This window comes from Emys orbicularis, chromosome 2 (genome assembly GCF_028017835.1).
Source record: "Emys orbicularis isolate rEmyOrb1 chromosome 2, rEmyOrb1.hap1, whole genome shotgun sequence".
Classification (NCBI taxonomy): Eukaryota; Metazoa; Chordata; order Testudines; family Emydidae; genus Emys; species Emys orbicularis.
The window spans coordinates 291,061,789-291,076,878 of record NC_088684.1 but is presented as its reverse complement, the minus strand read 5'-3'; the positions used below and the strand labels follow the sequence as shown (position 1 = coordinate 291,076,878).

Here is a 15,090-nt window from a genome sequence, read left to right as displayed (position 1 = left end):
GTTGGCTACCCCTGCTTTATAGCTGGCTTCCTGTAGGACACGACATCCTTGCTCCGAGTCATGTGCCCTGTGGCTACAACTTCCAGTTTTAAAGGGCCCAAGGGCCGTAATAGGTCCATTGGGGGTGTACACATGTACCCCAAGGCCCAGTTACAGGCACTATACTGTAGAGAGAAATATGAATCATAACCACAGTACACCACAAGGAGCACCACGATTCTGTGGGACCTCAGCACTGCAAGTAACTGCCCGTGGCATGGAGATGCAGATCAGCTGCTCCCACTCATCTCTACACCCCTCCTCCCGCAACAAAGGGGTTATTAAAAATGGTGGTCCCCCTCCCTCCAAAATAAATTCCAGGGACATGAGGTGTGAGAGTGCCTTCGATTCCATATGTATATGGTCACGGCATCACTGAGCATGACAAGGGTTTGATTAAGCCCTCTTTAAGCAACTGGAAAGTACAGCAAGTTGTTTAGTCTGAATTTCCTGGTTTTTTTCTCCCTCTCCCCCGTCCCCCACATTAATTTCCTTCAGAGAAGCCCATCATCTTCATGAAGTCCTTGGATGATGTCGTTGGGGAGGAGCGTGGTGTGATCACACTGGAGTGTGAGGTCTCCAAACCAAAGGTCAAACCCATCTGGAAGAAGGACGATGTGGAGCTCACCCCTGGTGACAAGTACGAGCAGATGCAAGCTGGGAAAACACTGTGTCTCATTGTTCACGATCTGAACAAGAATGATGCTGGTTTATACACATGTGATATTGGCACTGACCTTGCCAAGTCACGAGTCAGTATTCAGGGTAGGTGCAGCTGAAAACAATGGTGTTCTTTTAAATGGTGCTATAAATGAGTGCTGCATGCTTCTACTCTTTGAGTCACATATTCTCCTTCATGAGGCACAGTAGTCTCCATTTTAAAATAAATATTTATCAGTAGTTACCAAATGATACATTGATGTCTCTGCAATCACAGTTATTCTCTATTCTAAGCGTAGGGAAAAACTATGACATCTCAAATAGCATTGAATGGTACCTGTTGGAAGCCCATAACATTTTAGTGGCAGACGTAGACCTGCAAATTTATCAAGAACTTTATTTGCTCATTTTGTTCCTAGATAAGGCATATTTTATGGCTAACTTTGATAAGATGGCCAATGATTTTTCCTCCTATTTATCATTCATTTAGTTTGAGGCATTTGGTATAGCAGAGGTGCAGATTGCTGCACACCTCTCTGCTGGGTTCAGCTGTTTACTGGACTGAGCTATGGAGAAAATCCTTCTGAACCTTCTGTGATTAATAAAAATCATGAGCCAAAATGACTGATAAACTCCTTAATAAAAATACTGATCATACATATGCACGCATAGGAAGAAATATGGGTTTCTTTAAAGAAAATAACATGGAGTTTAACATGTATCAGATGTTAACTTAGAGTCTATTCTGGGGAAACAAAAACAGAATTATATCATTCATTTAAAAAAAATACCCACAGGCTACTGTTCCTCAGTCCTTGTGACTGTCTGTAGGAAGAAACTGTCCCAAGTTTTTCAAATGCCCATCTGTTCTGAGACAGATCTGGAGCTGTCCTAGGCAGGTCACAACATTGCAAACAATCACTAACATCCCATTTGCCTATCTCATAGAGCTGGAAGGGACCCTGAAAGGTCATTGAGTCCAGCCCCCTGCCTTCACTAGCAGAGCAAAGTACTGATTTTGCTGCAGATCCCTAAGTAGCCCTCTCAAGGATTGAACTCACAACCCTGGCTTTAGCAGGCCAATGCTCAAACCACTGAGCTATCCTTCCCCCCCATTTCTCAGACCCAATGTGAGTGGAGACCTTCATCGCACACACAGGTGTAGAGGCTTCCTGACTGACACTCTTGTCTCCAGCTTTCATGGAATCATGGCTCCATTTCACCGAGGTTGCTCATTTTCCCGAGCATGCTCATTCTAGTGCAAGCTGTCCAGGGGTCTAACAAGTCCCTTTCTCACCCCTACAAGTCCCCCCACGCCTACAACTCAGGTGTTTAGTGATACCAATGTTCAGCTCTGGGGGCTACACTTGGCATCAAGGGATAACTTATGAGTAGTTCTTCCACAGTATTGAATATGCAAATGAAGAATGCGGTGCTTTTCCGTCTCTCATTCTCCTAACCCTTCAGATAGCAAGTGTTCAGTATTGTTCTTCATGTGAATTTTAAGCCTTCTTAGGCCTCTGACTGCTGTACAATACCACTTTTCTCCAATCCTAAATAATTGTACCACCCGCCTTCTTGCCTTCCAGAGTTGAACATTGGTATCACTAAACGCCTGAAGAGCACTGAAGTTCAAGAAGGGGAGAATTGTACTTTTGAGTGTATTTTGTCCCATGAAAGCATTGGCGATTTCCACTGGCTGCTGAAGGGGAATGAAGTTCACAGTGGTGGACGATTTAAGACCTTTAACAAAGGGCGGAAATACACCCTCGACATCAGAAATGTGGTTGCTGCTGATGCTGGGGAAGTAGTCTTCACTGCTCGCAACTTGAACTCCAAGGCCTCGCTGGTTGTGAAAGGTAACGAGTGCAGAGATATTTCAGAGTTGGGGCAATCTCAAAAAATAGGTTATCTCAGTAAATTGTAAAGGCAAAATCCTTATCTCGTTGAAGTAAATGGCAACTTTCCCATTGAATTCAATGGGACGAGGAACTGGTCTTATAAACAACTTTAAATATTGAAACATTTTATACTGCTTTTAAAATAAATGTTTATGGGGGAAGGGAATATTGAAAGTGACCTCATCTCTGCTTGCAATTTTCTGAGTACTATTAATTACAGGTCAGAAATTATAGGTGCAAATGATTGCAGGTGCAAATGCAGTTAGATGACTAGCCACTCAATTTGCACCCACAGTAACAGCATCCATAATTAACTATGAATGCAAAATGGTAGCCACCAAAGTAAATGCCTTTTTTTTACAAATAAGTACCATTCTGTCATTCTTGTAAGTAATTAATTGTCAGTTCCCAATTGCTGCTCATTGACATCCAATAAATACAATTAATGTCTACTAAACATGAACACTTGCTTTTTCCCCAAATAGTTCTATCCGAAAGTAAATCAGTAATGTAATGTGAATTATTTATTCTGTTATGTGAATCTATATTAAATGATTTTTTAGATAGAAGGAAGCCTAATTCTCCAAAAAATGATAAAGTTCCAGAACATGGATTTTTAAAGGTATTGTTGCTTCCCTCAGAAAAACCAGCAGAGATTATAAAGCAGCTGGAGGATAAGACAGCAGCAGCAGGACAAGACATCAGCCTGAGCTGTGAAATGTCCAAACCTGACACAAATGTGAAGTGGTACAAGGATGGCAAAGCAATCCGGAAAAGCCAAAAATATGACTTACGCCAAGAGGGAACATGGGCCATACTCGTCATCCATGATTCCATGACCAAGGACACTGGGGAATACATGTGTGAGATGGAGACATCTAAAACTAAAGCATTGGTCACAGTAGAAGGTCAGTGGACAAACACCCAGGAGCCTGAAAGTATGTAGAGTAGGGCAAAAAAACTGCAAAACTTTTGAAGACATTTTATTTCACTGGCTTTTTTAACCGACCAGTTTTTTTGTTTTTCCAAACTTCGTACAGATCTTTTTTATTTCCTTTTTTTTTTCCGGATTAGTAATTTCTGAAAAAAAGTCACCATTTTGAAGAACCTTACTGTATGACTTAACTGTCTGATCTGCATGGGCAATGGCGAGGGAAGCCCCCAAACACACACTGAAAATGATATAAATGAAAAACTGTTTGAACTTTATTAATGTTAATTGTACCATAAATGCGAGAGTAATTAGACCACAGTCTATGCCAAAGAGAAGTCCAGTGGTTAGAGCAGGGGACTGGGATTTAGAAGCGATTGGCTCTATCCCCATCTCTGCTGCTGACTCTGTAGAACATCTTTGTGATTCAGTTTCCCTAACTTTACAATGGAAATAATAACACTTGCCCACCATTATTAGCTAACATTTATATTGCAGTAGCACCTTGTCAGGGGTTCCCCCTCCCACTCTGAACTCTGGGGTACAGATGTGGGGACCCGCATGAAAGCTCCCTAAGCTTATATTCTACCATCTTAGGTTAAAATTTCCCCAAGGCACAAATTCCTTTCCTTGTCCTTGGACAGTATTGCTGCCACCACCAAGTGATTTACACAAAAATTCAGGGAAGGGTCACTTGGAATCCCTATCCCCCCAAAATATCCCCCAAAACCCCTTCACCCCCTTTCCTGGGGAGGCTTGAGAATAATATACCAACTAATTGCCTTAGCAATGTGAGCACAGACCAGACCCTTTGTCTTCAGGACACTGAAATCAATCAGGTTCTTAAAAGAAGAACTTTATTATAAAGAAAAAAGTAAAAGAATCACACCTGCAAAATCAGGATGGAAGGTAACTTTACATGGTAATAAAAAGATTTAAAACACAGAGGATTCCCCTCTGGGCTCAGCTTCACAGTTACAAAAACAGGAATAAAACTACCGATGTAGCATAGGGAAATTCACAAGCTAAACCAAAAGCTAACCTAACGCATTTCCTTGCCCTACTTACAATTTCTGTGGTTTTAGATGGATTATTCCAGGTATATTTTCAGGAGATGTTGTACATGCTTGGCTTCTCCCTCTGTCCAGAGAGGGAACAACAAAAGAGAGTAACAAACAAATCCCCCCCCCGACCCCCCCAGATTTGAAAGTATCTTCTTTCCTCATTGGTCCTTCTGGTCAGGTGCAACTAGGTTATTTGAACTGCTTAACTGCCTACACATAAGGCGATTCAGTACAGCTGCCAAGGAGGGATTTTATGCTACCCTTCCCTCTATATTTATGACACACCTAAAGGCCACAACTATTACCCCAGGCACAAAACAGACCGATAATAAATTACGATCCTTTCCCCAAAGAGTTTGCAATCTAAAAACCAAAATGTAACAGGTGGATGAGAGACACCTTTCCACCTCTGCACAGCACTTTGAGGTGTTGAATGAGTGCAAAAATATTCTTTTGGTAAAAAAGTGAAGCATCAAAGAGCGGGGGTCAACTTATAAACGGGTCTACACCAAAATTTGATGATTTTAAACTCTATGGAATCATTGAATTGAATATCTAATACATTGTCGTTTTGTTTACCTGGAGCATCTGCAGGCATGGAGCCCCTCAGCTCCCTGTGGCTGCGGTTGGCCGTTCCCAGCCAATGGGAGCTGCGGGAAGTGGCACCACTTCCCGCAGCTCCCATTGGCTGGGAACAGCAAACCGCGGCCACTGGGAGCTGAGGGGCTCCGTGCCTGTGAACGCTCCAGGTAAACAAAATGTCCAGGCCGGCTAGCGGCTTACCCTAACGGGCCAGGAGCCAAAGTTTGCCAACCCCTGAAATATAGGGTCAGCTTATGAAAGGGTAATACAGTTTTTCCTATTTTTACCTATCCATCTTGGGGGGTTGGCTTATAAACGAATGGGCTAATGAATGAGTATATACGGTACATCAAGCTCTGACAGTGTGCTCAGTGCTGTATAATTTGAAAAATATCAAACCAATTCCAAGGCAATCCAAAATTTTTGTCTTAAGAGGTAACATTGTTATAATGTGGCCTAATTTTCAGAGGGGCTTAAAATCTATGAAAATCAGACCAGCAGTTGTAATTCAAATGGAGGCCCGGATTTATCCCTAAACTCATTGTACATGTCTCTTTTCAGTACTATGGGCTAGTGAACTACATCTGGATATCTTCAAATTTCTCACCAGGAAGAGAGAGAATTTCTTGCCATGAAAAGTACATTGTCTTTCAATTCTATAACAGACCATAGGCATACCCATTACAAGTGGCCACAGAGAAAGGAGACTAATGACATTTTGTTTCTTTACAAGCGTCTGATTCTCAACAGCCTTTCTCCTTGTACAGTCATTTACACACCTGTGCATGGTAGATGTAAAAGTGCTACCGTTCTGATCCGATCTCACTTTGGACAGCTGTAAATGATCGCAAAGCAGTGGAGACTTAGGTCCAGGGTGTTTATGATGTACTTGAGGACTATGTTGGGCTAACCATTTGTTGTCACTTTCCTCAGAAAAACCCAATCGCTTTGTGAAGGAGCTTTCAGATCTGAAAGCTGATGAAAAAGGAGTCGCTGTTTTTATGTGTCAGACTGAGAAAGCCGCACCCACAGTGACCTGGCGGAAAGGGATGGTCGAGCTCAAGACAAGCAAGAAATACGAGATCATCCAGAAAGGGACCATCCTGCAGCTCACTATTAATGCCTTAGAGAAAAGCGACAGTGACACCTACACCTGCGACGTTGGCGAGGCCCAGTCTAGAGCCAAGCTGATCGTGCAAGGTATGAACGGCTTGAATGCATGACCAAGTACCGCACGACTGTCAGATGGCAGAAAGTGTGTGTGTTATAATGCTGAGCTCGACTTACTGGCAGCTGAGCAGGGTGAGTTAAGGAATGCCAATCGGATTACAGCCTAGAGCAGGGGCAGGCAAACTTTTTGGCCTGAGGGCCACATCGGGTTTCTGAAATTGTATGGAGGGCCAGTTAGGGGAGGCTGTGCCTCCCCAGACAGCCAGGCATGGCCTGGCCCCCGACCCCTATCTAACCTCCCCTGCTTCTCTCCCCCTGACGGCCCCCCCGGGACCCCTCCCTATCCCCTGACCGCCCCCGGACCCCCTCTTCTCATTCCTGACTGCCCCCTGGGACCCCTGCCCCATCCAACCACCCCTTCTCCCTGACCGCCTCCGGAACCCCTGCCCCTGACTGTCCCCCGCTGCCCCATTCAACCCCACCCCCTTCCTGACTTCCCCCCCGGGACCCCTGCCCCCATTCAACCCCCCCTGTTCCCCGTCCTCTGACCACCCCCCCGAACTCCCCTGCCTTCTATCCACACCCCCCCCCCCCCACTCCCTGCCCCCTTACCACGCAGCCTGGAGCACTAGTGGCTGGCGGCACTACAGCTGTGCCGCCCAGAGTACCAGGACAGGCAGCCGCGCCGGCCGGCTGGAGCCAGCCGTGCCACCGCGCAGCACAGAGCACTGGGTCAGGCCACGGCTCTGCAGCTGCGCTGCCCCAGGAGCTCGCAGCCCCGCCGCCCAGAGCATTGCGCCGGCGGCGCAGTGAGATGAGGCTGTGGGGGAGGGGGAACAGCAGGGGTGGGGCCGGGGGCTAGCCTCCCGGGCCAGGAGCTCAGGGGCTGGGCAGGAGGGTCCCGCGGGCCGGATGTGACCCGCATGCCGTAGTTTGCCCACCTCTGGCCTAGAGGCTCATGTTTTCAAAAATGGCTAGTGGTTTTTAGCCCCTCCATTTTTTTTTTGGTGCCCAGATTGAGACTCCTTGAAGGAGACTGACTTTCAGAAACTGCCTGAGCATTCACCCTTGACAATCAGGCCCCTTTAAGGTGACTTGAACTGGGCACCCAGAATCACTAGTCACTTTTGAAAATTTAGGCCTGAAATGCTGTGGGTGCAATTTAAAAAATGGGCATGAGTTTGTGTGTGTCTATATGTGATTGATCGGATTTGTGGAGCCAAGGGGTGGTGGCGGGTGTGTGTGTGTGTGGTTAGTTCTGCACAGGGCCTGTATGCAGAGTGGCTGCTGCAGTCTTCAGGAAGTGGCAATAGCTGGAGAATCGTTCTTCTGCCACGGAAGAAGGATTTGCTTCTCTTGAGCCCTGTGGCAAACCCCTGTCCCAAACATGTGCACTTGGGTCAGGCACAAGGGACATACTTTTGGCCCATTGGTACATTTTATTCTGCACTTTCAAGTAACTGAATTAATTTTGTACCCGTCTGTAATTTAGTGTCGGTTGTGCACTAATGCATACTAATTGGTGAAGTGAGGCCTAATGCTTGACTCAATGGCATTTCTTTGTCTGTCTGTAATGTGATAACGTTCATGGGGGAGACGGGGCACACACAGATCTCCTGACCAGCGGAGAGAGTGGGAGGAGAGAATGGGAACCTTAGTAAGGGGGCAGCTGGAAATGGGGAACTCACAGACCCTTAGGCATGAGGAGATGGAAGGGGGTAGACAGGGTATGGGTTAGGCGGGTTAGGGGTAGAGCTGGTTGGAAATTTTCCCATCAGAATATCCTGATTTGTCAAAATCTAAATATTCCCCAGGAGTGCAATGAGTTTAGCCTACAGAAGCAATGAATTGTCTGACCTTCGAGGTGGCCAAACAAAGTGAGGCCTAAAACTGAACTCCTCTGTTTCTATGTCAGTAATGCAATAACCTTTGAATACCACGTCCAATCAAGTCTAACATTTCAGAGAATGTTCTAGGCCAGGGATCGGCAACCTTTGGCCCGCGGCCCGCTAGGGTAAGCACCCTGGCAGGCCAGGCCGGTTTGTTTACCTGCTGCATCCACAGGTTTGGCCGATCGCGGTTCCCACTGGCCGCAGTTCGCCGTTCCAGGCCAATGGGGGCTGCGGGAAGCGGCATGGGCAGAGGGATGTGCTGGCTGCCGCTTCCCACAGCCCCCATTGGCCTGGAGCAGTGAACCGCTGGGATGACCTCTGTTGATAGTCGAAAAACCAGAACTTGGGGATTTCCACATAGTGCTCATTTTGGCGATGCAGGCAGAGGAGCATTGTGACATCAGAGGTAATTCAAGCAATCATCACTCTCTCCATCTAGTTAATTTGCATGCTTCAGTCCCATTGGTTGAAATGAAACTGCAGGTCAGGATTGAGGTGCTTTGACAGAATTGGAGGGTGTGGGGGTTCAGGACTGGAATAGCAGGGGCTGTTTCAGATCTGGAGCTATATTGACTGGGGCAGGGTGAGGCTGCAGAATGGTACTGTGACTCCCTCCCCATGACACCTGCCTCAGGCAAGGGTATGTACCTTTGCCCAGATAAAACTGTTTTAGTTAATCTAAACGGTGCCTGTTTGGTGGGACAGGAAGAGGGATTCCTTGTCCTCAGCACCAAATAAGCACGGTCAATGGGAAAGATGCCCGAGGCAAGCAGCAGGATTAGGGTTTTCAGGTTAGGGTTAAAGTTATTGGAGGGAGTGAATGGCGACTGGTTGAGTTACCTCTGATGTCACAACATACAGAGGCGCTCACGCTCCTCTGATTGCAGCACCAAAAGGACGCTATCCAGGGGAAATTGTTATTGAAACGAAACTGATAAAACAACAAAGAGAAGAAGAGGAGCAGCTTAGATGATTTACCAATACAATTTTAGGTTCTGTGGCAGTGTCTTGTAAAATTGCTATGGATTCAGGGATAGACACTGCATTCTTGCCCCTCCGATTATCTGCCAGTTCACCTTACAAAAGAAACAGTGTGCAACCCTCTACCTTTCCAAAAGCACCAAATTACCCTAAAATAGGGAGGACCCAGGGTCTTGCATAAGACATCGTACAGCGTCTGTTGCACAGTGTGAAAGATTTCTAATGCTGACTTTAAACAACTTTGTTGACCTATAAAATATTTGATTTAACCACTAGAAAGGACAATGTTATTAAGCTCAAATATATGACTGAAAATGTGGAACAAGCTTAGTCCATGAAAACTATGGGAGTACCTTGGTTTTTGTGGTACAGTAGAATCATAGAATATCAGGGTTGGAAGGGACCCCAGGAGGTATCTAGTCCAACCCCCTGCTCAAAGCAGGACCAATCCCCAACTAAATCCCCAAATTGCCCCCTCAAGGATTGAACTCACAACCTTGGGTTTAGCAGGCCAATGCTCAAACCACTGAGCTATCGCTCCCCCCAAATTAACACTTCCTGAATTTATGTTGTAATTCACAGTGACATCAGGACTATCTTTAGCTATAGATAATCTTTTTTTTCCTGCTCTTAGACTGATTTCCAGGACTGCTTCTTGTTTTTCCTTTGACAGATAAATTACTAACATAGTTCCCAAATTACATCTTCATTCATCAGTGTGTTTGTCATTTGGCTGTTTACAGAGAAGTTGGAATCTGACTGGTAGCACTAAAGAAGAAAGTTGTATGTGGTCTAGAAAAATATGATAAATCAAGACAGGGGTTTTGGGAACATCCATTCAATGAACCTAGATGTCCAGAACACATGGCATATTAAGGGCCTCATTCTTTTCTCAGGTCCAGGTAGTGGATTTCATTTCTGATATTCTGGGGAGATTAAAATATTAGAATTGTAATTTTCCTCTGAGTGTGTACTGGAATCTTTACAAATCAGTGGCATATAGCTTAGTGTCCTGAATTTGTCTTCATCCTGTTCTGGTATGTCCTGTAAATATTTATTTTCTTTGAATTCTTTGCTCAATAACAGTGGAATTGTATTTAAACCTTCTGTACCAAGAATCCTGTTCTTTTCACAAAAGCACTCATGCTGGAGGTCACATCATTGGCATTCCCCTTTGACTTTATCCGAACACAGGGATAGAAGCTAAGGAGTCCAGCAATTGATATGTCTGTGTTCCTTTCAGGCCAGAAAATACTAATAACCGAAGATCTGGAAGATGTTGATGTGGTAGAAGGAGAATCTGCCATGTTCAAATGCAGAATCTCTCCGGTAGAATATAGCAATGTGCAGTGGTTTTTGGATAAAACCCCACTCCATACCAATGAACTTAATGACATCCAGTCTCAGCCTGGAGGATATCACTTGCTAACCTTGAAAAAACTGTCACTGAAGGATTCGGGGGTCATTACCTTTGAAGCTGGTGATAAGAAAACATCTGCCAGTTTGGTTGTTAAAGGTAATTCAAGCATAAAGGCTGCAGGAAAGGATAAAGAGAGTACAGGCCAGCACTGGGTAGTGGTATATGTGTGCAGGTGGAGAGAAGCAGTAAATGCTATAAATTAGGTTCTGTGATGTGAGTTCTTTAGTTAGAGAAGTCAGGATTGAGAAACAAGGGAGAGAGACAGAGGCAAGTGGAGAGCGTCAATGAGGCCACATGACCTGAATGTAATGAATTCAGGATCCATCCTGTGTACCTCTTGGAGTCATAAAATAATTCTTCAGTATGCAGAGCTGAGTAAAATACTTGGTTTCTGCTGCATCAAATTGAATGCTTTTTGAAGAATCACGTGAACAGTTTTGGAAGGGTGAAACTTTGCACCATTTTATAACATTGACATTGTTCTGCAGAATGAGCAGCTGTTTTCAGAAAGCAAAAAAAGCCGCTTTTACTAGCAAAACACTGGCATGTAAGTGGCAAAAACGTGTCACGATCTGCTGGCAAAAACCAGTTTCTGATTCACTTCTTTAAAAACCACTGAGAAGCCAAAAGTCAACAGTTGATTGGTTCTGACCAATTTGCATTGCCATGCTCTTCATGTCGGATCAGTTTTCTCACTGTGCACATGTACACTTATTGTTTAGGCAGAAGCATCATGTTGTGCATTGTTCATATTGAAGGGGATCTAGGGGAATTTTCCTGAGCTAGTGAAATTCATGCTTCTCCCTAGTTAATGTTAAACCATGCCTGTCGTAGATGACTTATCCCTGATTCATATTTGTCCACGGAGACATTTGCCCCCCTAGATTTTGCCATACTGTACCAGGCATTTTCAAAACCATGTCTAGGGGTAGAAAGCTCCACTATGAGGGCTTAATGCCTCCCATTCCCAAATTGTTCTTTTCCGATAATGATATTGCAGAATATTGAACCAGATCTTTGGTATAAATAATCACATGTAAGGAATGTGCTGCTCCCCTCCCTCTGAAAATCTCAGACAAGTTTTATGTGATTCTAGAGAAGCCCTGCATCATTACAAAGGAGCTTGCTGATGCCGAAATCATTGAGGGAGAGGATGCCTTTCTTCATTGTGAAACCTCCAAATCAGACAGCCCGGTAAAGTGGTGCAAAGATGGGAAGACCCTTAGAAACTCCTCTAAGTATAAGATCAGCCGGTCGGGATTTGAAGCCACGCTTGTCATTCATGGGACAGAAGAGAGAGACAGTGGCAGATATGAGTGTGAGGCTGGAACAGCTAAAAGTAGTGCAGTTGTCACTGTCAAGGGTAAGGACGTTTGGAGTGATGATGCCTAACATAAAGGTCAAAATAACAATTTAACACCTGGCTGCAACTGAACTGAAAATTAACTCCATCTCTTCACACTGTAATGCAGGATATGTTCTGACTAACTCAGCTGGACAGCCTCCAGACAGGTGACAAAGTGTAAAATAGAAAAAACATTTGTTCTGAGATTGAAATGAGCTTTGGAGTGCAAGGATAGATGAGCTGGGGCTGGGTGTAGTTTACTGAGCTGAAAGGAAAATACCCTTCTCAGTTATGCACATTGATTTTCAGTCATCTTCCTTATGTGTGTTCATCTCCCGTGAATGTCACTGAGTCCTCCAGGTACGTGGGGAGAGCACCATTTAGAACTGAGTTCTGGAGAGCAGGATTTTGCCCTAAAAATGGAAGGAAGGACTATCTTAACAATGTGATGAAGGAGAGCTTTATGGTTGTCACTCATCTTGGTTTGTTCGTTATGCCTTTCTACTACACTAGGGGACTGATCCAACTCCCATTAAAGACAATAGAAACACCCCCATTGGTTTCAATGGGAACTCGCTCTGACACTTGGGGGGAGAGGATATTTTTATCAAGAAAATAAATGCAATGTTTTATGTTACACAGCAGCTACAATCGATTTGAAATTTCTCCTCTTGAGGGTTAAAGGATTTAAGCAAATGGATTAAAAAGATCCCCAGTGGAACAGTAGATGTAGATGACCCACGGGATAAGGACACATGTTATAACACATTGTACTGCCATGACCCTTCCAGCTATGAACCCAGGAAGTTCACTCCAGAGTTCCAGAATGATGAAGTGGTAGATAAAGGCAGTGCCACATGAAAGGTGTGAGTGTGCCGAAGTAGGGCTGAAAGTGGAATGGAGGAAAGGAGCTGTCGTTCTTCAGCCAAGCAACTAGTGTGTGAGGAATCAGAAAGTGTAAGTGCCGAGTTGCGCTAGAAGACAACAGTGAACACGTTCGTGAAAACAGAGACCATCAAGCAACAGCACTTTCTACTGTAACTGGTCTGAAGCGGGAAACCCCACCAGATGTTTCCTCTTTCCTCTTCCACAGTCAACACTACCAGAAACGTTGGATGCCACCTACTCTTCACCAATTCACTTTGCTGTCTGAAATCACTGTCTCTGACAGAGGCTGTGTAGGAATTTTCCATGGGACTCTTTTATCTATCTGCTCAGCTTTCTCTCTGTGTATGCTTTGCAGTGTTTGCTAAGTTAGTACATCTTCATGTCTGATAAAAATGTGTCTGGCTTCCTATAAGGAGAAGGGATCCTTGACTGGGAAAATGAGTATGTCCGCTATTGTTTGTCATGCTGTTTGTCCTATCCTTGTGTTCTCTTTCTGTATGTATTATATTATTTTACCTTGCTAGTTCTCTTTTTTTACATGGCAATGGGCTAGCTCTGAATACCTGTCCGGAGTGTAGTCCAACTTCTTACATCCCTGACTGACATCTGCAAAATGTAGTACTAGAGAAAGGATACCTTTAACTAACTGCAGTGATAAAAATGGTGTAAAACAGTTCCCCTCGTCTGTGTATTCAGTAGTTCACAGCATGAAGCAGGCATGGAAATAGCGATATAGGGGAGTTGAAGATGTCCAGTTTCCCTCATGGTTGGGCCCTTAGAGCGTCTCCACATGCTATAGAGATCTCATGCTATTAAGTGTTTAAACCATTTAAATAATATTTGTGTTGTTATTAATAATATATTGCACTGACAGCTGGAGATGGATTATTAGAATCTAAGCACTTTTTCATCCTGGTATTCTGTGATTCTATATCTTACGTGAAAGGGCTCGTGTGGGATGAAGCAAAAAGGGGAAAAGTGATTTCCCGGCACTCTTGTTTTCTTGAATGGTCACAGTCTGCAATTCTACATTTTTAGCTCTGCCAGTTCTTTTCAAACGAGAACTCCAGAATGAGGAAGCTAAAGAAGGAAGTCAAGTCAAACTGACCTGTGAGCTTAGCAAACCTGACATCCCCGTGAAATGGACAAAGGGAGATACAGTTCTACAACCCAGTGACAAGTATGAGTTAAAGCAACACGGCACTGTTGCAGAGCTCATTATTCAAGATGCCAAATCAATAGATGCTGGAGACTATACCTGCAGCACTGGAGAACAAAAGACAACTGCTCGGGTGGAAGTAAATGGTAGGCAGAGCTGGTAGATTTCAATTTATTTTACTTATGCAGTACTTAATACATGTGCTATAATTTAACAGCAGTTCTTCATTATAGAGGTGCCAGTTATGGGTCCATAGTTAAGGTTTAACAACAATATATGTTCTCAGTAATATCTGTGTTGCTTTAGTGCAATTTCACATTACACTAAAGCAATGTGGGTGATCTATCCCCTGTTCTCCAGTCCCAGCTTCTGGCATTTGGAAGTTTAGGGACACCTAGAGCGTAGGGTTGCATCCCGACCATCTTGGCTAATAGCCATTGATGGACCTGTCCTCCATGAACTTATCTAATTCTTTTTTTAACCCAGATATACTTTTGGCCTTCACAACATCCCCTGGCAATGAGTTCCACAGCTTGACTGTGCATTGTGCAAAGAAGTTCTTCCTTTTGTTTGTTTTATACAATTGAAAGGAATTTGCACTTGTTCCATACCCAAATACACCACACTGCCTGTCATAAGTCCAATAATAATAATAATAATACTTCCTCTTAGTTTTAAACATACTGGCCATCTTTCTTGATTGGGGTTGAAAGGGTAGACCATATCAGAGCATTGTCATATGGGCGTGGTGGAGATGGTCTGTACACAATATTGATCACCTCTTTTTTAGCTCTGCCAGTCCTTTTTAAACAAAACCTGCAGCACACAGAAATGGAAGAGGGGAGCACCGTAGCTTTGCGCTGTGAGATCACTAAACCCGATGCCCGAGTGGTGTGGAAGAAGGGAGGAGCCATACTCCAGGAGAGTGCCAAATATGAGCAGAAGCAGAAGGGTTGTGTGGCAGAGCTGCTCATTCACAATGCAGAGCCAGAGGATGCTGGAAGATACACCTGTGATACTGGAGACCAGCAGACGACTGCTCAAGTCAAAATCCACGG

General features: G+C 44.4%; 1 protein-coding gene across 1 annotated transcript in view; it reads left to right on the top strand.

Annotated features, from left to right (window-relative positions):
• Positions 1–15,090, top strand: part of OBSCN (obscurin, cytoskeletal calmodulin and titin-interacting RhoGEF) — a 277,319-nt gene that overhangs the window by 92,307 nt on the left and 169,922 nt on the right. Inside the window, exons 34-41 of the mRNA XM_065399153.1 lie at positions 538–804; positions 2,289–2,558; positions 3,242–3,508; positions 6,111–6,377; positions 10,464–10,736; positions 11,737–12,003; positions 13,912–14,178; positions 14,823–15,089. Coding sequence (XP_065255225.1) covers positions 538–804; positions 2,289–2,558; positions 3,242–3,508; positions 6,111–6,377; positions 10,464–10,736; positions 11,737–12,003; positions 13,912–14,178; positions 14,823–15,089 — 2,145 coding nt within the window. The remainder of the gene's footprint in view (positions 1–537; positions 805–2,288; positions 2,559–3,241; positions 3,509–6,110; positions 6,378–10,463; positions 10,737–11,736; positions 12,004–13,911; positions 14,179–14,822; position 15,090) is intronic.